This window comes from Schistocerca cancellata, chromosome 3 (genome assembly GCF_023864275.1).
Source record: "Schistocerca cancellata isolate TAMUIC-IGC-003103 chromosome 3, iqSchCanc2.1, whole genome shotgun sequence".
Lineage (NCBI taxonomy): Eukaryota > Metazoa > Arthropoda > Insecta > Orthoptera > Acrididae > Schistocerca > Schistocerca cancellata.
The window spans coordinates 282,270,407-282,293,381 of record NC_064628.1 but is presented as its reverse complement, the minus strand read 5'-3'; the positions used below and the strand labels follow the sequence as shown (position 1 = coordinate 282,293,381).

At 44.3% G+C, this 22,975-nt stretch overlaps 1 protein-coding gene across 1 annotated transcript in view; it reads right to left on the bottom strand.

Moving 5' to 3' along the window:
* Positions 1-466: 466 nt before the first annotated feature.
* LOC126174948 (UDP-glucosyltransferase 2-like) overlaps positions 467-22,975 on the bottom strand; it is a 190,255-nt gene continuing 167,746 nt past the window's right edge. The window contains exon 7 of the mRNA XM_049921406.1: positions 467-1,112. Within this exon, the coding sequence (XP_049777363.1) occupies positions 836-1,112 (277 nt within the window). The 3' untranslated portion in view covers positions 467-835. The remainder of the gene's footprint in view (positions 1,113-22,975) is intronic.

Sequence of the window (22,975 nt, the reverse complement as noted above, 5' to 3'; positions counted from 1 at the left end):
GTGGGCCTCCGCATCTTTAGTCGAGGTGTGTGCCTGGCTTATAGCGCCTCTCACTGTACAAACGCAGTGATCTGCGCGCTGTTGGTGGTGTAACTGTACAAGTCCCATGACACATTTCTATCTTCAAACCATCTGATATAGCAGCAACCACCAGTTCACACACCGCTTTTTCGAGTTATAAATAATTCACTATCAACATCAAACATGGTGATGATGATGATGAGCGTTTGGCGTCATTGGCCGGGAGGCCCCTCGCGGGGCAGGTCCGGCCGCCTTGGCGCAGGTCTTATTACATTCGGCGCCACATTGGGCGACCTGCACGCCGGATGGGGATGAAATGATGATGAACACAACACAACACCCAGTCCCTGAGCGGAGAAAATCTCCGACCCAGCCGGGAATCGAACCCGGGCCCGGAGGACGGCAATCCGTCACGCTGACCACTCAGCTACTGGGGCGGACATCAAACATGGTAAAAATCGTGTAATAAATAATATACACACTAGATACATCGTACTATACATTCAAAGGAACTATAGAAGTATATCTCGGTTTTCACAAGTTTAGTTAACCTCATCAACAAAGCAATCTTTCATGAAGTATAACATTCAACATTTGATTTCCTTGCAGAGACCAATGTCTCGAAGTTTTTAAGAAATCTGTTTTAAAAAATAGGATATGAACCTCACACATAGATTTCTAACTAAATCAACGTCTTTACCTATTTTTTCTGTTCCGCATACGTTACTTTTTCAAAATACTGATGTTGTCTGTTAGACAATCTGTAGTCAGCTTGGTGTCTGTCAGACCGCTAACATGTGCTACTGCAACAGTCTCATTGTTCCTTTTGTTTGCTAGGTCGAGAGAGCAAAGTCAACAGCCACCGAATCAGCTTATATAGTACAAACGCCGCCAAGGCCGCTACAGCCAGTATGAAGGCAATGACGTCGAGCAGCAGCAGCTGCCACCAGTGCAGGTCGAGGGCTGCGCTGCGCAGGTGAGGGGCCCCCTGGTGGCGGATCACGTACTCCACCCACCACACCGCCCTCTCCAGGGACGTGCTCTGGTGTTCCCGGTAGATGGCGGAGAAGCGCTTCACGTTCTCCTGGTAGCTGTAACAGCGAAAGTAAATTACACTTAGAGCAGCTATCATACCATTAATTCTGTCCAGTAAAATGATATGTGAATTATTTGTATTAGATATCTGAATATCAGAAAAAGGGGTCAAACAGCGACATAGGGTCCACATGTTATACTTGAATATAAGTTACATCCTGGCATTACGTAACGTATTTCCTTGAGAGTGCTCAGAACACTGTCGTTTTCAAATCTTCCAATTACCCTCTGTCATCTGCACCAGTCAAATAGCATAACATGTGCAAGTTAAATCTTCAAATATTCGAAAAACCAATCATTTTGTTTGAATAAATTATTTAGCTATTCCGCTGATTTTTGATTCACATTTTCCCAGCTACAAGCCGCTTATTACCCACACTCACCCTCCTCATGAACCATGGAACTTCCTTCCATGCTTCAGTGATAGAAGTAGCAATACCGCAGGTGCAACTACAAAGGAAGGGTATCGAGGAAGATGCCAGGCCAATCCACTCAGAGGGCAACGCCTTTTCGGCAGTTATAGGGGCAATAGTCTGGATGACTGACTGATCTGGCCTTCTACCATTCGTCACCATGGTCTTGTTGTACTGGTTTTCCAAACAGATGAAAACAAGAGCTTTAATTTCTATCCATATGGCACACAGCTCTACAACATGGCTTAATGATGACGGCATCCTCTTGGATGAAATATTCCAGAGGTAAAAGAGTTCCTGATTCGGATCTTCGGGCCAGAACTACTCAGGAGGATGTAGTCATCAGGAAAAACAAAACTAGCATTCTGCAGATATGAGTCTGGAATGTTAGATCCCTAAATTGGATAGCTGGATTAGATAATTTATAAAAGGGAAAGAATAGGCTAAAGTTAGATAAAGTGTGAATATGTGATTACAAGATCACCAACATAAAGTCAAATAAAGATAATGCAGAAGTATGACCAATCGAGAATAAAAAAGTTACAAAAAATACACACCTAGTAAACAGCTACGATTTTTTAAAATAACTATATTTTTGATGTTGTTTGTTATTACAATCTTCAACCTGAAGACTGATTTGATGCAGATTTCCATGCTACTATAACCTGTGCAAACCTCTTCGTCTCCAAATAAGTATTCCAACATACATCTTTCTGAATCTGTTTATTGTATTCATCTCTTGGTCTCCCTCTACAACTTTTACGCCCCACACTTCCTTCCAGTACTAAACTTGTGATGCCTTGATGTCTCAGAATGTGTCCTGTCCCTTCTTTTAGTCAAGTTGTGCCACAAATTTCTTATCTCTTCAATTCTATTCCATACTCCTCGTTAATTACGAGATCTACCAATCTAATTTTCAGTGTTCTTCTGCAGCACCATATTTCAAAAGCCAGTATTCTCTTCATGGGCCAATGGCTTGCCGCAGTGGTATCACCAGTTCCCATGACATCTCCATACTTAAGCACTGTTAGGCTTACCTCGCATTTGGCTGGGTCACTGTCCGGGTCTGCCGAGTGCTGTGGGGAAGTGGGGTGCACTCAATCCTTGTGAGGCCAATTGAGGAGCTACTTGATTGAGGAGTGGCAGCACCTGTCATGAAAATTGGCAACGGCCAGAAGAGTGGTGTGCTAACAACATGCCCCTCCGTATCTGCATCTGGTGACACCTAAGGGCTGAGGAAAACATGGCGGCCAGTCAGTATCATAGGGGCTTCTTGAAGCTCGTGGGTATTTTGTCTGTCTCAAACTTCTTGCACACCAGATGGTAGAGTTTTGCTCCAAGCCTATCAGCAGCTATGACGGAATGTCGTCTATTCCCAGGGCCTTGTTTCGACTTAGGTCTTTCAGTGTTATGTCAAATTCTTCTCGCAGTATCGTATCTACCATCTCACCTTCATCTACGTCCTCTTCCATTTCTATAATATCGCCTGCAAGTTCATCTCCCTTGTGTAGATCCTTTATATAATCCTCCCATCTTCCAGATTTCTCTTCTTTGCTAGGGACTGGGGACTGGTTTTCCATCTGAGGTCTTCATATTCATATATTCATATGGCTGCTTCTCTTTTCTCCAGATACCTCTTTAATTTTCCTATAGAAAATTCCCTTAGTTACACATCCTTCTAAATCCTTACTTTCGTCCTCTAGCCACTCCTGTTTAGCCATTTCGCACTTCCGGTCAGTCATATTTTTTAGACATAATTACATTTCTGTATCTTTTCCTTTCATCAATTAGATTCAATATCTCCTGTGTTACCTAAGGATTTCTCCTAGGCCTTGTCTTTTTACCTATTTCATCCTCTGCTGCCTTCACTATTTCATATCTTAAGCCTACCCATTCGTCTTCTACTGTAATCCTTTCCCCTATTCTAGTCAACCGTTACCTAATGCTCCCTCTGAAACTCTCAACAACCTCTGTTTCTTTCAACTTATCCAGGTCCCATCTCCTTAATTTACTACCTTTTTGCAGTTTCTTCCGTTTTAATCTACAGTTTATAGCCATATCTGCACCTGGAAATGTCTTACAATTTAAAATCTGGTTCTTAAATCACTGTCTTAGCATTATATAACCAATATGGAATCTTCCGGTGTCTGCAGGTCTCTTCCGTTTCTATAATATTGCCATCAAGTTCATCTCCCATTTATAGACCCTTTATATAATCCTTTCACATTCGAGCTTTCCTTTCTTTGCAGGGGACTCGTTTTACATCGAAGCTCTCCATATTCACACGCCTGCTTCTCTTTTCTCCGAAATCCATATTCATGCACGCTTTTTTCCTTCTCTTCCCATCATCGAATTCCAGACGCCCACCACAACTAAATTTTCATCTCCCTTAACTATCTGAATGATTTATTTTATCTGCTAGTTGAGTTATATACTTGTTCTACTGTAGTGCGTGTTGGTTTTGTAGATCTTGGCTACGGTAATGCATTCACTATGCTGTTCATAGTAGGTTACCCACTTTGCTATTTTCTTATTCATTATTATATCTACTCATGCATTACCCCTATTTGATTTTGTATTTATAATCCTGTATTCACCTGTTCCTCCTGCCAACGAACTTCACTAATTCCTACTATTTCTAACTTCAATCTAGCTATTTCCCTTTTTTAATTTTTTTTAAATTTCTGATCATGTAATCAATTTACTATCTGAATGATTTATTTTATCTGCTAGTTGAGTTATATACTTGTTCTACTGTAGTGCGTGTTGGTTTTGTAGATCTTGGCTACGGTAATGCATTCACTATGCTGTTCATAGTAGGTTACCCACTTTCCTATTTTCTTATTCATTATTATATCTACTCATGCATTACCCCTATTTGATTTTGTATTTATAATCCTGTATTCACCTGTTCCTCCTGCCAACGAACTTCACTAATTCCTACTATTTCTAACTTCAATCCAGCTATTTCCCTTTTTTAATTTTTTTAAAATTTCTGATCATGTAATCAATTTTTAACTAAGTTCGTCAAATAGAGGCTCTGACTACGTCTCCATTGTTTTGGGGTATGGGAGGGGGGGGGGGGAGGGAAGAGGGTGAGTGTTCAGTAATTACATTTGATGGAGTAATTGAGGAGTGATGTGCCACATTGGTGATGGTGTGTACGTAAGCCTACTCCACCCCCTGTACGACAGATTCAGTGGACTTCATACTGGTTGGTCATGATATACGTACCAACTCGATTAGGCCATCTGCAGTTTAGAGTGAAGGTGCTTATGGTAGCTGAATAACGTGATGGATATGTAGTAAAATAAATAGGAATAGTGGGCCTAAGGCACTATTTGTGTGCACTAATTGTCACACACTTGTTCCATTGATATAACAAATCTATGTGTGAGCCGTATGGCAAAGTTGAAAGGTGGCTTTCATTTGTGACATACATTCCGCAGATTATTCTGCATATTTGGAGTAAATAAACCCTTATAATGGTTAATTAGTCTAATTAGGTGGATTAGAAAGAGAGATACGTGACGATTAGACACATGTCTGAAATAATACGGGCGTTGGTAATGATAATATTTAGTTGCATGCTGTTGGTGTAAGCAAAGTGGATTTGCCAGTGGAGGCGGGGAGGCGAAGGCAGGTGAGCGCCGGAAGAGCATTGTGCAGGGGCCTGGGGTTCCAGGGGATGCGGCCACTGACCTGCAAGCATCAAAACGAACGCCGCCGGGTGCCAGGTGAGAGAGAGAGAGGGGACATGTCGAGCAGGCAGAGAACGTCCAACGTACGCGCTGTCGCCGCCTGGTCGCGCGCTGTTTTAACGGCAAATGGGCTGAGCTCTGGTTGGGAAAGTGCGGGAAACGCTGAGGGTCAACGCCCGCTGTTTGGACAGAGAAATTTTTGGATAGGTGGAGAAATTGTATCACTCCGCGAGGGAGATGTGGGAGGCCTTTGCAGCGTCGGGATTGGCTGATTAGAGTTTGGCGGCAAGATTGTCGCAAGAGCATCGTGCAGAGAGCGACAGGTGGGAGAGCGTCTTGTGCCGTGAAAGCGGACAGTCGCAAAGTTCGGTAGCTCTGAGATAGGGACTTAGATTCTGAAGACTGTGCTGTGTGTGATCTGGAGTCTGCAGCCACAGTAGGACATCAGCTTCCACGATAGGCATTGCATTGACTACTAGTATAATTGCAGTTGATTCCGTCTTGTAGGCTGGCAGTCACCATTGAACGTAGTCAACCAGTGCACAGAGCTATCATACTTTTATTGCACGTTAATACAAGACACACTGGGCTGCACCTTAAAGGTTGCAGAGCCAGTCTTGAAAGCGTTGTATACCATTTAGAGGAAATATAGGGCTTGTGGTATTAGCAGTTTCTGAATAGTTTATTCTGCTCAAGATATTTGAGAGACTTATCTTCATTCAGCGACTTCGCAGGTGAAGTCGTCGCCCCAGCAGTATCGACAGAGCCAGCACTCTGGTAGACGGTATTGTAAAACTTGCAGCAGCGGCATTAAAGTTCAGAAATAGTTGCTGGATCGTGTTTTTGCCATCCACTGTGCATCCACGCAGTTTTACTTACGATTCGTTATTGGTTATTTGTCTTTTTGCATGTTGTTTGGTTTGTTTCGTGGTGGTGGTGTCCGAAGTGCGTATTATTTCAGACACAAAAGAGATTATACGAACGTAGTCAGATGGCATTTACCATTTGCTTATCCAGAGGCATAATTAAATCTAACTTCGCATCAACTTAACATTGAGAGCTGAGAGCCAATCTTACCAGTGTAGTATATCTAAGAACTGTGTACAATTTGTTTAATTTGTTTTCATTCATGATTTGTTCAGTATGATCTAACTTCTATCGTGAGATAATTTACAATAAATACAAGTTATTTACAATATCCCTTTTGATTCAGTAGTAGGTGGTATTAGCCGTCACTGTCACATTAATATATTTTAATCAAGTTTAATTTCGGCCACTACCCCATGTGAAGCCTTTTGCCACATGGCTTTACCCTGCCAGGATCGATATTAAAACTGGTAGTTAAGAAAGACAGAAAGAGAGGCAAACCAAATAAAGAGAAGAATTGACTCAGTGGAAAATTTTCAGTATTGTGATCCAACATTTGCTTGTTTCGCGAGATTTGTATTTATATGTACATTGTATTTTATTGCGTTGTTTATGTTTTATTTTCTTTTGTGGGGAGTATTGTGTATAATTGTGCTATAGTAAATAGGAGTGCATTTGTTTGCGTGTGACTTTGAATGCAGGTTCAGATTATCAGATTATAGGATACGTAGTTATGTCAGATTGTACAGTAAACTTTGTGTGTGAATTACGTTTAGTGTGATAGTTCATTGTATGTCAGAGAACAGATTTACTCGTGTGTAGTACATCTATGTTATGTACAAAATCAGTGAGGTTGTAGTAAGGGTAATTTGATGCTTACAAGGGCAAGAGCACGTAAAATGGCAGACGATAGGAGTTGGGAAAGAAATGAAATGATGACATAGAATCGGGGTAGCACTGATAGTTTACACGAATTACGTGAAATCAACGACGAAAGAGAGATCAGTTTCGGCAGCGTGAGAGCCGGTGCAGTGGAATTTAGTGAAGCAACGACGTTCGATCAGTCAGCTAGGGGTCAATTAGCCAATCAGGAGCAAAGGGAACAATACGTAGAGCCGGTTATTGTAGTGCATGAGTACGGAGAAATTTCTCCTAGAACACCGACAGAAAATTTCAGTGAGGTTCAAAGATATAGTTCAGGACACAACAGTCCGACGCAAATGTATAGCGACGAATTTTGTGCAAGTCCAGAAAGAGTAAGACAAGACGGGAGACGAACACCCACGAGTTATGACGGAGGACAAGCCAGTAAGAAACAAGATCTAGGCGTAGGTGTGGCGAACATTTTGGACTATCTAGAACGTCTTTCACAGGATGTGAAGGCAGTCCGTACAGAAACACAGGCAACGAGAGAACGTCTATCACAAGAAGTGAAGACAGTCCGTACAGAAACACAGGCGACGAGAGAACGTCTATCACAAGAAGTGAAGACAGTCCGTACAGAAACACAGGCGACGAGAGAACGACTATCACAGGATGTTAAGACAGTTCGTACAGAAGTGCAGGCGATACGGAGAGAAACATCTGAAGTTAAGGACGAAGTCAGAGCCATGCGAATAAAACTAGAACGTGAAATAGCGGAAGCAAAGCGGACGGCAAAAGAAGCAAAGATAATTGCGAAAGGCGCAAAAAGAATAGCTAAAGAGACGAAAGAAGGAACCACAAGAACGACAAAAGTGGGGAAGGTAGTCATAACTAGATTACAAACGAGAGTGAAGAAAATTGAGGAAACTGTAACCAGTAAAAATACGGAATCGGAAAACGGAGCATTTTCGGCAGAATTCTCTGAATTTAAGAAAAAGATCTAGAATGAATTGAAAGTACTATCAGCTGACGTTATGTCGAAAGCAAGATCGGGCAATGTAGACACTGAAACCGTTCAAAGAGTGCAAATGACGTCGACAGTAGAAACAAACGCAGGGGTCAGGCGTGCAGAAAGAATTTCTGAGGACCGAGTCGTACATCCGATGGAAATCGACACGCGATCGCACAATGTAGAAAGAGAAGGAGGAAGTAACGGACAAAGTTATCACGAAAATCAAACGATTAGTTCATCTCAGGACACGAACAGGATTATCAACTCGCAGTACAGTAACGGATCGTCCGGGACAAACAATTGTAGCCCGCTGCGACGTACTGCAACGGTGTTAACGGATTCAAGAAACGTACAAGAAATGAGAGGAAATGTAGAGTTCGAAAATACGCGCAAAGAAGCAATGAACAACAATAACTATCTGGTGACGAGGCAAAATAGATACGAAGAAGGGTCGTTTGACTACAAGCACTTTCTTTCTGTAAGAAAATTCCTACACTTCAAAGACGGCAGCAGTGTCTTGCATCCAAAAACTTTCATTGGTCAATTCGACTTAACTTTACCACCGCAATGGCCGCTGATCTACAAGTTACATTTTGTATGTTCCCACATCGAAGGTGCCTCTGCAGAAAGTATGCGGAGCATCGCAAGAGATTGTTCATCATATAAAGAATTTAGAGATGCTTTCATGAACCGATATTGGTCGCGTGAAACGCAGGACAGAATAAAGCAAGAAATTTTAATGACAAGGGACTTCGAAAATTCTGGCTTCAGAAGCGTTGTGAACTTTTTCGATTATTTGTTAAAAACGAGCCAGTACTCGGTGACCCGTGTAGTCCGGGGGACATCATCAGAGTTTGTTACATGAAGTTGCCGTTGTCTTACCAACAGACATTGGCAGGACGATGTGGGAATGACATGGAGACTTTTAAAAGCATTGTACGGGAATCGGAATTTGCATTTAGTGAGCAGCAAGTTCGGGAGAAAAGAACAGCAAAGGAGGCACAAAAAGAGAGAAGAAATGAAAACGAAAATAATAATCAAACCCAAAATTGGCCAGCCAGTGCAGGAAGTAGGCAAAACAACTTTGGAGGAAACAGAAACGGCGATAGTCAAAATCAGGACTGGAGGAATAATAATAGATGGAGAAATCAAGATACACAGAACCGTGGGTGGCAGCAACAAAATAACTTCCCATCACGAAACTTCCACAGAGAGGACAGGCCGCGAGTCGAGCAGAATTGGAGATCACAGGCACAACAGAATCCACAGATGGTTGAAGTTAGACCACCAAATCCGGGAAGCGGACAAGGTGATCAGAACAGACAGCAAGATGGACTAGTACGACGAACGGGTGCAAAAAGGAGCGTACCCGTTGACAAACAAAACACAGGATGTGAACATAATAGGATACGAAGACGACATATGGGAATCATTATTAGAGGAGAGAGAGAATAGTACGATGAATGACATTTACCCTATTGTAACGGTAAAAGTAGGCGACATATCTTGCATTGCAATTATAGATAGTGGAAGCCAACTTTCTGCTATTTCAGACAGTGTGTTTGACCGATGCAGAGCGTCAGTCAACCAGCCAATGCTAAAAATCCGAAAGATTAAAGTACGTGGTGCGCTACTTGGTAAAAGCAGCGACATTACGCAACAAACTAGACTGGAGTTAGAATGCCAAGGGCATAAACTTACAGCAAATCTCTATATCATTCCGAAGCTTTCCGCCGAAATCATCTTAGGGATGGATTTCTTGACCGAAGAAAAAGCAATATTGGATCTTGGACGTGGAGAATTGACGTTAGGGAAAACTGATAGATCAATGATAAGGTTCAATGAGCAAGCCATTAAGGCGCAAGTACCTGCAAGTTGCGTAAAACTGCACTTTGTGAGAGAGCGTGAAGATGATATAGAACAGGATCGTGAATATTACACTAAAAATTTTAGTCTGGAAGATAAGAAAACACAGATAGCTGACATTCACGAAGAAATTAAGCAAAAGTTAACGCAAATTGAGAACATAAAGACAGCAGAACGAGAGGGGCTCGGAGGAGTGTTAAAAGATCATGCTGCTGTTTTCCTACCAAAGCCGGGAGTAATAAAAGGATACCAATACAAATTTCAGGTCAAGAAACATTTTCCATTCAGAGTGCGAAGTTACGATATTCCGTGGTCTTTTAGAGAAAAAGTAGCAAAAGAACTTCAAAGAATGCTGGCTGACGGAGTGATAGAACAGGCGACGTCAGTATACAATAGTCCGTTGAGAGTAGTGGACAAAAGAGACGGAAGTATATGGTTAGTCCTCGACTCACGCCAAATTAACACCATTATCGTTCAGGAGACAGATCGACCGGAGAGACTTCAACAGTTGCTTCAAAAATTTCACGGAGTATCTGTGTTCTAGACGCTCGATTTACGCTCGAGTTTTTGGCAAATTCGACTGCTACGGTCGCAGGTTCGAATCATGCCTCGGGCATGGGTGTGTGTGATGTCTTTAGGTTAGTTAGGTTTAAGTAGTTCTAAGTTCTAGGGGACAGATGACCTCAGATGTTAAGTCCCATAGTGCTCAGAGCCATTTGAACCATTTTGGCAAATTGAGCTACATCCTGCATGTCGAAAATATACGGCGTTCCTGGCGTTTGGTACTTGTTACCAATTTAAAAGGCTCCCTTTCGGACTCCACATATCGTCTGCCGCATTTATTCGTGGTTTGGGGACAATCTTCAATGATGAGTTAAAAAAATGGTTCAAATGGCTCTGAGCACTATGGGACTTTACAGCTATGGGTATCAGTCCCCTAGAACTTAGAACTACTTAAACCTAACTAACCTAAGGACATCACACAACACCCAGTCATCACGAGGCAGAGAAAATCCCTGACCCCGCCGGGAATCGAACCCGGGAACCCGGGCGCGGGAAGCGAGAACGCTACCGCACGACCACGAGCTGCGGGTTATAATGAGTTAAAGGATAAAATAACCTGCTATGTGGATGACATCCTTATTGCGGAGAAATCTTGGAAAGAGCATAACGATCTTCTGGGGGAAGTTCTAAATAGGTTAAAGGAATATGGAGTAACTGTAAACAATACAAAATCGTGCTTTGGGAACAGTGAAGTGGACTTCTTAGGGTACATTGTCTCGGCCAAGGGTATACCTCCAAATCCTGAAAGGATCGAAGCTATTGAAAAAATCCCAACACCAACCAATAGAAAACAATTAAGAAAGTTTCTTGGGGTCATTAACTTTTACCAACAGTTCATATATGTGGAATGTTTAGGAACACCACTCTTATGTGCATTAACAGGCAAGAAAACACCGTGGGTAGGGGACGAAACAGCTGACAAAGAATTTCTTGTGCTGAAATCAGCACTGGTGAATGCTCCCATACTTGCTCATCCAAACCTGTCCCATGACTTTTGCATGGCGACAGACAGTGCAAAAACAGGAATTGGGGTTTTGATACACGAAGAGTATGAAGACAATGGAGAACAGTGTACAGTTTGTTCAATTTGTTTGTTTTTTTTTTTTTGACGATTTGTCCAATATGATCTAATTTCTATCGTGAGATAACTTACAATAAATACAAGTTATTTACAACAAAAACTAAGGAAGATTGGGTATGAAGAAAATAAGCAAAGGAAAGGTATCAGGAAGAAAAGCTGAGATGTCGGTAAGTGATAACTATAACTAATCTGGGAAAGAATCTGTTTTTTTTTTGTTCACAGGAAATGTGGGGTGTCCAACATTGACAGCAAGGACGGAACGAAAGATTACTTCCCTTCCTTTTTCCTTAGTCCTAGTTGGCCAACAGTTCCCCAACACATCCTAGAAACATTAAATTATGTCTGCATGATGAAGTATTGAAGTAGAAACTATAAGTCATTTATATAGTATCCACAGTAGAAAGTGAAACATTGTAGTAAGAATTGGTGGTGGTATATATTCTAAACGAAAAAAGGAGAATGATGTTATTTTGTTTAAATGAGTTAAATTGATAAAATTGGCAGATATTAACATTATTGACAAGAGTAAATGTATGTAAAATATGTAATTTATGTCTAGAGTAGAGAGAGTAAACTTTGTAAAGGATCCTATAAAATGTAATGTTTTACTTTGTAAAAAACTGAAAAGGACGGAAATTTTTGTAAACAGATGGACGTGGATGTTTGATCTCAGGGGACTGGCACGCAGAAGAGGGAGAGTGTTTGGCGTAAGTGGAGTACCAGCCGCAGTGGAATGACAGCGAGGAGAAATCACTGTCGCTTTCCGTGGCCAAAGCAGGTAGCTAGCTGGCGGGCTGAGGGCACAGGGAAGGCACCCCTTCCACCGGAGTGCTCCAGCTGACCGCGAAAGGGCCGGCGTGGCGAGAAGTAGGACCCGTGCAGCGGCCTGCCGTCACAACAAGCAGCGGGCGACACAACAGCTGTCCATGATAGTGGGGAGTCCAAAGTTTGAATGGCTCAGCAAAGAGGAGGGTGGCTGCCCGTTCTCTCGCTGCAGACAACGAGGTTGTAGTGGACGAACACTGACTGAGAGGCAACAGTAAACACAGCTCGTGTGGATGCATCCAAAGCCTTCTACACTATGGTATTGCAGCTGTATACATAAGCATATTAACATCTCCTGATCCTAACTGTCACAAAACTTCCCTATCCAAAAACAATAGCTGATGAAACGTAATATGAAGAAAGAAGACTAGGTACACATTTGAGATCGGAAGAACACGAAGAATGAAATAGGAAACAGTGACACAAGTCCTTAGTCGCCGAAGAAGAGTATAGGTTACTAAAGCCCTGTCAGTACACAGCACAACATCTGTGTACAACTAATTAAATCGTCATCTTACACCTCTTGTACCACCCATTGTTCTGGCAGTCCTGCAGCTAATTGAAGAGACCTGCTTCACGTCTGTTGTGCAGCGAGCTACCTTAATTTAAGTATTAACTGTATTTTTCTTACTTGTCACTTCTTATTCCGTGTGTATTTGCTTTTAGGAAGCTTTAATTTTCGAGTGCTAGTAATAGTGTTCCATAGATTTCGTGTTTGTTTTGAATACAGTCAGAGAGAGTCCCTTTAGTCAGCCATAGTCAGTGTCAGTGTCGTCGTAACTGCCGTCTGCTTCACGTCTGCTGTGCAGCGAGCTACCTTAATTTATTAACTGTATTTTTCTTACTTGTCACTTCTTATTCCGTGTGTATTTGCTTTTAGGAAGCTTTAATTTTCGAGTGCTAGTGATAGTGTTCCATAGATTTCGTGTTTGTTTTGAATACAGTCAGAGAGAGTCCCTTTAGTCAGCCATAGTCAGTGTCAGTGTCGTCGTAACTGCTGTCTGCTTCACGTCTGCTGTGCAGCGAGCTACCTTAATTTAAGTATTAACTGTATTTTTCTTACTTGTCACTTCTTCTTCCGTGTGTATTTGCTTTTAGGAAGCTTTAATTTTCGAGTGCTCTTAATAGTGTTCCATAGATTTCGTGTTTGTTTTGAATACAGTCAGAGAGAGTCCCTGTAGTCAACCATAGTGCCAGTAGTGCTAGTGTTTGTTTTCAATACAGTCCAGAGACAGGTAGTGCTATTTTCATTGTTTTCTACAAGAAGTGGCTAGCAACCACAGTTTAGTGAATAAGCAGCCGCCTTTAGTGAATTAGCAGTCTAGTTAAAGGTTGATTAACTCTCTTCAGTAAATTGTTTCCTTAGGATGGATAGGATGTGTGACTGCTGTGTACGGACGCAGGAAGAGCTGGCCACTGTTCGCGAACGGCTGAGCGTGTTGATGGCCGCGGTCAGCCGTCTTCAGGCTGCTGCCTCGGAGTGTAGCGGCAGTGGGGAGTCTGGTGCGTCGCAGGGTACACCCCAGGTGTTACATGCTTCACCCACTGTCCCTGCTGTCGAGACATCTTCGCGGGTACCGGGCGCGGTTGGGCCACCCTCTCCCCAAGGGGAGTGGCGGGTTCAGCGGCGTTCGCGGCGCACGAGGCGGAAGGTCAATGTGGAGGCTGGCCGTGTGGCATCGCCCGCTCTGCCTGTGAGGGGACATGTGGCTGCTCCTTCAGCAAGGTCCGAGCAGGCACACGGGGGGAGGGGTTTATTAGTTATTGGGAGCTCCAACGTTAGGCGGGTGATGGAGCCCCTTAGGGAAATAGCGAGAAGGTCGGGGAAGAAGGCCAGTGTTCACTTTGTCTGCTTACCGGGGGGTCTCATCCGAGATGTGGAGGAGGCCCTACCGGCGGCGATAGAGAGCACTGGGTGCACCCGACTGCAAATTGTTGCTCATGTCGGCACCAATGACTCCTGCCCTCTGGGTTCAGAGGTCATCCTCAGTTCGTACAGGCGGTTGGCGGAATTGGTGAAGGCGGAAAGCCTCGCTCGCGGGGTGGAATCAGAGCTAACTATTTGTAGTATCGTTCCCAGAACCGATCGCGGTTCTCTGGTTTGGAGCCGAGTGGAAGGCTTAAACCAGAGGCTCAGACGATTCTGCGGAGATCTGGGGTGCAAATTTCTCGACCTCCGCTATCGGGTGGAGAAATGTAGGGTCCCCCTGAATAGGTCAGGCGTGCACTACACGCCGGAAGCGGCTACAAGGGTAGCGGAGTACGTGTGGAGTGCACATGGGGGTTTTTTAGGTTAGAGAATCCCCTCCCTAGGCCCGACAAGACGCCTCCTGAGACGCAGCAAGATAGGAGTAGGCAAAATGCAACAGGGAATAACAATATTAATGTGCTAATAGTAAACTGCAGGAGCGTCTATAGAAAGGTCCCAGAACTGCTCTCATTAATAAACGATCACAACGCCCATATAGTACTAGGGCCAGAAAGTTGGCTGAAACCAGACGTAAACAGTAACGAAATCCTAAACTCAGATTGGAATGTATACCGCAGAGACAGGCTGAACAGTGAAGGGGGAGGCGTGTTTATAGCGATAAGAAGTGCAATAGTATCGAAGGAAATTGACGGAGATCCGAAATGTGAAATGATTTGGGTGAAGGTCGCGGTTAAAGCAGGCTCAGACATGGTAATTGGATGTCTCTATAGGCCCCCTGGCTCAGCAGCTGTTGTGGCTGAGCACCTGAAGGATAATTTGGAAAATATTTCGAGTAGATTTCCCCACCATGTTATAGTTCTGGGTGGAGATTTTAATTTGCCGGATATAGACTGGGAGACTCAGACGTTCATAACGGGTGGCAGGGACAAAGAATCCAGTAAAATTTTTTTAAGTGCTTTATCTGAAAACTACCTTGAGCAGTTAAACAGAGAACCGACTCGTGGCGATAACATATTAGACCTTCTGGTGACAAACAGACCCGAACTATTTGAAAAAGTTAACGCAGAACAGGGAATCAGCGATCATAAAGCGGTTACGGCATCGATGATTTCAGCCGTAAATAGGAATATTAAAAAGGGTAGGAACATTTTTCTGTTTAGAAAAAGTGACAAAAAGCAGATTTCAGAGTACCTGTTGGCTCAACACAAAAGTTTTGTCTCAAGTACAGATAGTGTTGAGGATCAGTAGACAAAGTTCAAAACCATCGTACAATATGCGTTAGATGGGTATGTGCCAAGCAAGATCGTAAGAGATGGAAAAGAGCCACCGTGGTACAACAACCGAGTTAGAAAACTGCTGCGGAAGCAAAGGGAACTTCACAGCAAACATAAACATAGCCAAAGCCTTGCAGACAAACAAAAATTACGCGAAGCGAAATGTAGTGTGAAGAGAGCTATGCGAGAGGCGTTCAATGAATTCGAAAGTAAAGTTCTATGTACTGACTTGGCAGAAAATCCTAAGAAATTTTGGTCTTATGTCAAAGCGGTAGGTGGATCAAAACAAAATGTCCAGACACTCTGTGACCAAAATGGTACTGAAACAGAGGATGACAGACTAAAGGCCGAAATACTAAATGTCTTTTTCCAAAGTTGTTTCACAGAGGAAGATTGCACTGTAGTTCCTTCTCTAGATTGTCGCACAGATGACAAAATGGTAGATATCGAAATAGACGACAGAGGGATAGAGAAACAATTAAAATCGCTCAAAAGAGGAAAGGCCTCTGGACCTGATGGGATACCAGTTCAATTTTACACAGAGTACGCGAAGGAACTTGCCTCCCTTCTTGCAGCGGTGTACCGTAGGTCTCTAGAAGAGCGTAGCGTTCCAAAGGATTGGAAAAGGGCACAGGTCACCCCGTTTTCAAGAAGGGACGTCGAACTGATGTGCAGAACTATAGACCTATATCTCTAACGTCGATCAGTTGTAGAATTTTGGAACACGTATTGTGTTCGAGTATAATGACTTTTTTGGAGACTAGAAATCTACTCTGTAGGAATCAGCATGGGTTTCGAAAAAGACGGTCATGTGAAACCCAGCTCGCGCTATTCGTCCACGAGACTCAGAGGGCCATAGACACGGGTTCACAGGTAGATGCCGTGTTTCTTGACTTCCGCAAGGCGTTCGATACAGTTCCCCACAGTCGTTTAATGAACAAAGTAAGAGCATGTGGACTATCAGACCAATTGTGTGATTGGATTGAGGAGTTCCTAGATAACAGGACGCAGCATGTTATTCTCAATGGAGAGAAGTCTTCCGAAGTAAGAGTAATTTCAGGTGTGCCGCAGGGGAGTGTCATAGGACCGTTGCTATTCACAATATACGTAAATGCCCTGGTGGATGACATCGGAAGTTCACTGAGGCTTTTTGCAGATGATGCTGTGGTGTATCGAGAGGTTGCAACAATGGAAAATTGTACTGAAATGCAGGAGGATCTGCAGCGAATTGACGCATGGTGCAGGGAATGGCAACTGAATCTCAATGTAGACAAGTGTAATGTGCTGCGAATACACAGAAAGATAGATCCTTTATCATTTAGCTACAAAATAGCAGGTCAGCAACTGGAAGCAGTTAATACCATAAATTATCTCGGAGTACGCATTAGGAGTGATTTAAAATGGAATGATCATATAATGTTGATCGTCGGTAAAGCAGATGTCAGACTGAGATTCATTGGAAGAATCCTAAGGAAATGCAATCCGAAAACAAAGGAAGTAGGTTACAGTACGCTTGTTCGCCCACTGCTTGAATACTGCTCAGCAGTGTGGGATCCGTACCAGATAGGGTTGATACAAGACATAGAGAAGATCCAACGGAGAGCAGCGCGCTTCGTTATAGGATCATTTAGTAATCGCGAAAGCGTTACGGAGATGATAGATAAACTCCAGTGGAAGACTCTGCAGGAGAGACGCTCAGTAGCTCGGTACGGGCTTTTGTCAAAGTTTCGAGAACATACCTTCACCGAAGAGTCAAGCAGTATATTGCTCCCTCCTACGTATATCTCGCGAAGAGACCATGAGGATAAAATCAGAGAGATTAGAGCCCACACAGAGGCTTACCGACAATCCTTCTTTCCACGAACACTACGAGACTGGAATAGAAGGGAGAACCAATAGAGGTACTGAAGGTACCCTCCGCCACACACCGTCAGGTGGCTTGCGGAGTATGGATGTAGATGTAGATGTAGATGTAGATTGTACGTCGGAGGAGATTCCTGAATGATTACCATTGTTGCTGAACCACCTTCGAGCCGTGGGTCCGGGGGTCCATCAGCACCTTTCAACAGCGCCACAAATACATTAATCTACACGTGTAAAGTATTGTGATAGTGCCAGTAAAAACAACATGGTTAGGTCGGTGAATATCAACGTCTTTCTGTAACTAAATTTAACTGATGTGTGTTCTAAAACTTTTTCAGGATCAGCAAAGGACATTATAAAAACGACAATAACTTATCCATAAAATAACATATGTATGTCTTATTGTATTTTGTATTTTATCTTTTGCTTTCATATTATTATAGATGTATTTTTCTATTATGTATTGTGTCTTAATATTTCATTATGCAGTGTCTATGTATGTTTTATATGTTTATCTTTGTGTGATTCAATGATATGTTTTAATGATATGTGTGTTTCAGGATAGTAGAGCAGCCACGAAGTATTAAATTGATATTTATCTTGTATTTCACGTATCTACACATGATACAGGTACTGGGCCTGTTCAGAACATATTAAAAAGTATTGTATGTTTGAATTTCAACACAAACATCAGAACAGAAAAAAGCCCAGAAACAGTAACACATTTTCTTGAAGTTAACTCAAATGAGAATGTAATTACTTGTTTAAAATAATTAAATGTAGGTTGCCACTCTAAAAAAAATTACTTACGTAGGGAAGGATAAACGAAGAGTGAGAGGACCTTAAGTCTAATGCTAAGATCTGCCGTTTTATAAGGAGTTAAATTTCGTAAACATTGTTTGCTTGCATTTTCTTGAACATTTTTATAAGGACATGAGACAGCGTTTGATGCAAGTCGTAACTCGGTATTGTGAAAGAAAGAGAGGCGACATTAAATGTAAATGTTCTCATGCCAAATATTAAAATCTAAGGCAGTACTCATGATGGAATGTAAGAATGAATGAGATTAGGAATGAGATGGGCTCTTAATTGTTCTTTGCTCAGGAAAACGAGAATTTTACACTGCGCATGATGACACTATGAGAATCATCCTGCTTGTATAAAATTTCCAGGAAGGAAGGGGTTATGAAAGGTGGCTTTCATTTGTGACATACATTCCGCAGATTATTCTGCATATTTGGAGTAAATAAACCCATATAATGGTTAATTAGTCTTATTAGGTGGATTAGAAAGAGAGATACTTGATGATTAGACACATGTCTGAAATAATACGGGCTTTGGTAATGATAATATTTAGTTGCATGCTGAAGGTGTAAGCAAAGTGGATTTCCCAGTGGAGGCGGGGAGGCGAAGGCCGGTGAGCGCCGGAAGAGCGTTGTGCAGGGGCCTGGGGTCCCAGGGGATGCGGCCACTGACCTGCAAGCATCAAAAAGAACGCCGCCGGGTGCCAGGTGAGAGAGAGAGGGGAAATGTGGAGCAGGCAGAGAACGTCCAACGAACGCGCTGGCGCCGCCTGGTCGCGCGCTGTTTTAGTGGCAAATGGGCTGAGCTCTGGTTGGGCAGTTCATAAGAAAGTGCGGGAAACGCTGAGGGTCAACGCCCGCTGTTTGGACAGAGAAATTTTTGGATAGGTGGAGAAATTGTATCACTCCGCGAGGGAGATGTGAGAGGCCTTTGCAGCGTCGGGATTGGCTGATTAGAGTTTGGCGGCAAGATTGTCGCAAGAGCATCGTGCAGAGAGCGACAGGTGGGAGAGCGTCTTGTGCCGTGAAAGCGGACAGTCGCAAAGTTCGGTAGCTCTGAGATAGGGACTTAGATTCTGAAGACTGTGCTGTGTGTGATCTGGAGTCTGCAGCCACAGTAGGACATCAGCTTCCACGATAGGCATTGCATTGACTACTAGTATAATTGCAGTTGATTCCGTCTTGTAGGCTGGCAGTCACCATTGAACGTAGTCAACCAGTGCACAGAGCTATCATACTGGTATTGCACGTTAGTACAAGACACACTGGGCTGCACCTTAAAGGTTGCAGAGCCAGTCTTGAAAGCGTTGTATACCATTTAGAGGAAATATAGGGCTTGTGGTATTAGCAGTTTCTGAATAGTTTATTCTGCTCAAGATATCTGAGAGACGTATCTTAATACAGCGACTTCGCAGGTGCAGTCGTCGCCCCAGCAGTATCGTCGCCGTTCTAAACAGACAGTTTATAAAACCATCGAGAACATCGAGTTCGCCACATCTGGAGACAAGAAGAACCGCATACCAGTTAAGAGTGTTGCTGCTACTGCACTTGTCGACGGACCTTGTGTTTTCTGTGGTTGTAGACTTAATTTTAGTATTGACATTAATGATACCTTAGATCATGGTAATGGTTGGCTCACTGTAGCCATTGTACGTGGAGGTACGGGAGTTCCTAACGTACCTGGGCTTGAAAGTTTTGTCGATAGAGACATTATAGCCTATCGTACCTGCCATATGGCAGAACTTGCTAATAAAGACTTCGGTAAATCTGCTTATGTGTCTTCTTCTGTATTGTCTTTATATACTCGTAATAAGAGAAAAATATCTGTAAATGAGTCTGCATTCATTTGGGTTAAAGGTAAAGGAGTATGTGAATATGTAAAGTTTGTTGGTGAGTTACGCGGCATTGGATGTGACAGTGGTCCGATGTTGGACTTGTTGGGAAAGTGAAGGCAGGCATAGTCGTCCCCAAGCTTCTGGTCGACCACGCCTGACCATCACAAGGAAGGTTCGCCTTAATGTCAACCAAGCACATCGTAGCCTCTTCACATCTGTGCCTGTCTTCAAGAAAAACTAATGGACTTCCTGCAACATTCTGAGTCACCATGCACCATTGGTTGGAGACTAGCAGCAACTGGACCAGGCAATTACCGTCCTATAAGCAGGCTGCCATTAAAACCGAAATACAAACCGCTGCATATGGAGTGGTTTCGTGATCTGGAAGCATGGACCTCTGATGATTGGTGTCACATTGTGTTCAGCGATGAATTCTGGTTCAACTCTATCCCATATGATCATCGTTGATTATGGCGGCGAGCTGGGAAGAGAGAGGCACAGCGGCGTTACTCGTCGCGTCATGGAGTGGGGAATAACTGGTTATGACTTCAGATCGTGGCTGGTAGTGTTTGAGGGAACCCTGACAGCACTATATGTTGCGGAAATCCTGTGTCCTCACATATTAGCTCGCATTTGACAGCATCGCGGTGCCGATTTCCAACTGGACAGTACCTGTTCAGACATGACATGTATCTCCATGAACCGTTCTCGTGATGCTGAGTTACTTCTGCAGCTACCAAGATCCCAGATCTGTCCCCCATAGAACTTGTGACCAGCCCGGACGTCAGCTTCGTTCCAGTGCCAGTATCTCGGATGCCAATTACCACTTACAACAGTTGTGGACCAGTCTGCCTCGGAAGAGGATACAACGGCTTTATGACATTTTAATCAACCCAATAAATGCACCCATCGGAGCACGATGGTGTGCAACATCGCACTGACAAGTGGGCGCACGTTGCCATATTCCTTACATTTATGATTCGATTCTGCAATCACCATAATAACATCACATACCCTCTCGATTAGTGAAGTTTCATTTCTTTACTTCCTCGCCTTCTGGGTGCTTCACTTTTTTTGTCAGTAAGTCCGATTCTGTCTCCACATCGCTAGAGCGATGAGATATTGGAGTAACCACTGCTCCACTTAGCGCGGCTCGCTGTATTTGCTCCCAGCAAGCAGTGTTTTGTTGGATTCAGGAACTGCATTCTAACTTCCGCGATCCCCTTGCTAGTCAATAGTGGAGCATCTCTTGTCTATCGACTCGCTCCTTTCTTGGTCTGTCCGTAGCGACAGCACACTGACATTCTGAAAATTTGTCTTATTGTTCTGTTCAATTAGTCTAGCTCAGGCTCGTCCAAACTCCGCCCCTGAGGCGCCAGCGCCCGCGGCCAGCGCCCCGGGCGATTTCGTGTGTTGCTGCAGCGGCCGAGCCGTGCCGCTTAGCTGGCCGTGCGGACCGCCCGAACGCCAGCCGATAGATACACTCCTGGAAATTGAAATAAGAACACCGTGAATTCATTGTCCCAGGAAGGGGAAACTTTATTGACACATTCCTGGGGTCAGATACATCACATGATCACACTGACAGAACCACAGGCACATAGACACAGGCAACAGAGCATGCACAATGTCGGCACTAGTACAGTGTATATCCACCTTTCGCAGCAATGCAGGCTGCTATTCTCCCATGGAGACGATCGTAGAGATGCTAGATGTAGTCCTGTGGAACGGCTTGCCATGCCATTTCCACCTGGCGCCTCAGTTGGACCAGCGTTCGTGCTGGACGTGCAGACCGCGTGAGACGACGCTTCATCCAGTCCCAAACATGCTCAATGGGGGACAGATCCGGAGATCTTGCTGGCCAGGGTAGTTGACTTACACCTTCTAGAGCACGTTGGGTGGCACGGGATACATGCGGACGTGCATTGTCCTGTTGGAACAGCAAGTTACCTTGCCGGTCTAGGAATGGTAGAACGATGGGTTCGATGACGGTTTGGATGTACCGTGCACTATTCAGTGTCCCCTCGACGATCACCAGTGGTGTACGGCCAGTGTAGGAGATCGCTCCCCACACCATGATGCCGGGTGTTGGCCCTGTGTGCCTCGGTCGTATGCAGTCCTGATTGTGGCGCTCACCTGCACGGCGCCAAACACGCATACGACCATCATTGGCACCAAGGCAGAAGCGACTCTCATCGCTGAAGACGACACGTCTCCATTCGTCCCTCCATTCACGCCTGTCGCGACACCACTGGAGGCGGGCTGCACGATGTTGGGGCGTGAGCGGAAGACTGCCTAACGGTGTGCGGGACCGTAGCCCAGCTTCATGGAGACGGTTGCGAATGGTTCTCGCCGATACCCCAGGAGCAACAGTGTCCCTAATTTGCTGGGAAGTGGCGTTGCGGTCCCCTACGGCACTGCATAGGATCCTATGGTCTTGGCGTGCATCCGTGCGTCGCTGCGGTCCGGTCCCAGGTCGACGGGCACGTGCACCTTCCGCCGACCACTGGCGACAACATCGATGTACTGTGGAGACCTCACGCCCCACGTGTTGAGCAATTCGGCGGTACGTCCACCCGGCCTCCCGCTTGCCCACTATACGCCCTCGCTCAAAGTCCGTCGACTGCACATACGGTTCACGTCCACGCTGTCGCGGCATGCTACCAGTGTTAAAGACTGCGGTGGAGCTCCGTATGCCACGGCAAACTGGCTGACACTGACGGCGGCGGTGCACAAATGCTGCGCAGCTAGCGCCATTCGACGGCCAACACCGCGGTTCCTGGTGTGTCCGCTGTGCCGTGCGTGTGATCATTGCTTGTACAGCCCTCTCGCAGTGTCCGGAGCAAGTATGGTGGGTCTGACACACCGGTGTCAATTTGTTCTTTTTTCAATTTCCAGGAGTGTATATTAGTTCGCCCGTTTTCCCTTCGGGCAGAGGACGTCTCACAAGTGCTTCAAATA